This window comes from Halyomorpha halys, unplaced genomic scaffold (genome assembly GCF_000696795.3).
Source record: "Halyomorpha halys isolate HHAL.00 unplaced genomic scaffold, Hhal_1.1 Scaffold615.1, whole genome shotgun sequence".
Lineage (NCBI taxonomy): Eukaryota > Metazoa > Arthropoda > Insecta > Hemiptera > Pentatomidae > Halyomorpha > Halyomorpha halys.
In genome coordinates, this window is record NW_027105445.1 from 28,075 (window position 1) to 30,869 (window position 2,795).

The 2,795-nt window shown below is 32.9% G+C and overlaps 1 protein-coding gene across 1 annotated transcript in view; it reads left to right on the forward strand.

Annotated features, from left to right (window-relative positions):
• LOC106684787 (uncharacterized) overlaps window positions 1-2,795 on the forward strand; it is a gene marked incomplete in the record, with an annotated part of 29,246 nt that overhangs the window by 20,158 nt on the left and 6,293 nt on the right. The window contains 1 exon segment of the mRNA XM_067051307.1: window positions 1,875-2,066. Within this exon segment, the coding sequence (XP_066907408.1) occupies window positions 1,875-2,066 (192 nt within the window).

Below are 2,795 nucleotides of genomic sequence, written 5' to 3' on the forward strand. Positions count from 1 at the left end.
GTAACAAAATACGTAATGATTTTAATTAAATTACGTACATTTCAGTAGGATAACGAATTAGAAAATTCTTCAAGGAGATAAATCAGCATTTTTTTGTTTGTTTGTTTTTGTTTTCCTTCTTTTGGTACACAGAATAAAAGTATCAGTTTTTAAAACTAAAATTCAAAATTAATCCAGTATCTATATTAATTAAAACATATATGATTATGTTTCTGAATTAAATGACAATAATATTAAAATTATTTAATTTTTTTAAGTCAAATACCTTATTATTATAATATATTAAACAAATCGTATTATACTGATTATATTTCACTAATTCTCAAGATTTATATTATTCTCTAAATCGATATGTATTGGCTGTAAATATCATAAAATAATTAAAATAAAATACGTGAGCATTTCCTATCGTTAAAAAATGGAACAGTGGAGTAATACTTATTCCATTATATCATTTCATCGTTCCATTTGGAGTGACTGAGTTTAGAAAGGGGATCCTTCATATGATTTTCTGAACAAATATGGTTCATAAAGAACACGGTATTTAAAGTCATTAGTTTATTTATTATCGAGGAAGTATTGGCATTTCGTGAGAGGAACAAGTCCGGCAATTAGGCCTCCAGGTCCTTTTTGCCAACCCCTAGAGGATACCTAAGTTGCCTCCGCGTACTAACCAAGATGGGAGTGTCAAGATTCACTTTTCGGGACCGCCGAAAAATGAATGTTAACTGCCGCAGGTGGGAATCGAACCCACAACGTTCCGAACCGAGCACCCTACCCGCCTAAGAAGTAACAAATTTTTTTTTAATTGAAATTAACAACTATATTAAAAAATAAATAAAAAAATAATACAATAAGTAATTATGACAAATGTTTCAGAACACACGATAGTGTTGGAATGGAACAACCCAATAGTGGTACTTGAATCAGAAAATCTCGTGGCCATCTTCTTTTCAGACGCCTTGGTTTATCAGGGATTGTTAAGGATGAGAGATAAAAAACTAATATGTTTAGGTGGGTAAAGATTTTGGAATGAAAGGATATTTACCTATTTCGAGTCGTATCTGCAACGAATGGGATGTTGAGGTCTTTATAGATGAGTTTGTTTGTGACGTAATACCTTATTTTTTTTGCCAACCCCTAGACGTAATATTAAACCTCTTTCCTCTCCCCTGCTTCTGTCACAAGGTGTTCCTCAGGGCTCCTCTCTTTCACCAACCCTTTTCTCCATTTATATCAATGATCTTCCTGATTCCATTCACCACGCACAGTACCACCTATACGCAGACGATCTCCAAATCTATCTGTCCTTCCATCCCTCCGAAATGCTTGAGGTGTTTTAGTTTTAACTTCGACTCTTTTTACTTACTGAACACATATTATAATATACATTTTTTCGTTACTAGGTAAAATTTTATTTATTTGTTTTTTCCTGAATCAGTTTTTTCTTTCATTTTTTTAATCTTTACTTCTTGTTTTCTCCGTGGCCAAATATTTTTTATATTCTCTTTATTCCCTCCCATTCATCTCATATTTATCATTTTCAGAAACCCCACACAAATATTTAACCTACTATACAAATTTTAATGATCGTCATAAAATGTCATAAAATAACATTCCACAGACTAAATGCCATTAAATATTTATTTTCCTTAGCAGAAATAATTTCTGTGGTTGTTAAAAGGTTTCTCCCCTTTGTAACGACTCCCCCCTGAAGAATAGACTTCTTACTCAGCATGTTGTGCTCTTTTTGAAGGAAACCTTCGAGTCATCTCGGTTTAATTTGACTGAAATATCGTTTATTTCATCATCGATTGTATGATTGATGGAATCTAACCCACATCGGTTTTACACCTAATCACTCGCTGTTGTAGGTTGGAGATTCGTGGATACCCATGATCGAATCTTGCCACGATGTCGAGAACAGCAACACCTTCTACTCCACCCACACCGTCCACGGAGCCATCATGGGAGGCAAGGTCTACAGGACGACAGCCAGGCCACTCTTCTCCAGAGGATTAAGCATCTTCTTCAAGGGATTCAATCCAGAGACCGCTTATACCCAGGTGAGTAGTTAGTAACAGGTTAGAGAGCTGATAATACTCAGATGAAACGAGAAATTCTCAATTATTTTAATTGATTTAAAAGAGGCTTGAATTTCATCAGTCTTAAATTCCATCAAGTGCGAAATTCAATCATTCTAACCTACTGTGAGTTGGGAAACTGATGAAGTGGAATGATGGACTGCACAGTTTTCGGGCAATACTGTGTTTAAATTATTTTTGGTGAATATAATTTTAGCATAAATTTACTTTGTAGTAAATAATAATAAAATATTTTTTTTTTTTTGGAAATTGGCTTATATCGCTTATTTGGTCATTTTTTACTTATTTTGGTAAAATCGCTGTTTAGTCTCAAACTTTAATTAATTATTTTTCCGCACAAAAACAAGCCGTTGTTATTGTTTTGGCATGACGTCATTTCGACATAAACATTCCCTAGGCTTATCTACTCAATGTGAGTGTTTTTTTTTATTTATTTAGTTTTCTTTGTTATTTAAGTAATTATCTATAAATAAAATAATACTATAAAGACAAAGTTCTTATCCAAGTACCCAAAGATCTCAAAACCAGAAACATTTGGTTGAAGCTGGCTGGAAGGGATCAAGAATTATTATTGAATCTAAATAATATATATATATTAGATAATTACATAGATCACTTCGATGTAAGCATAATGCAAGATACAAAAAGTTCATTAAAGGTAATTTACTGGCTCATTACCAGTGATGCGGC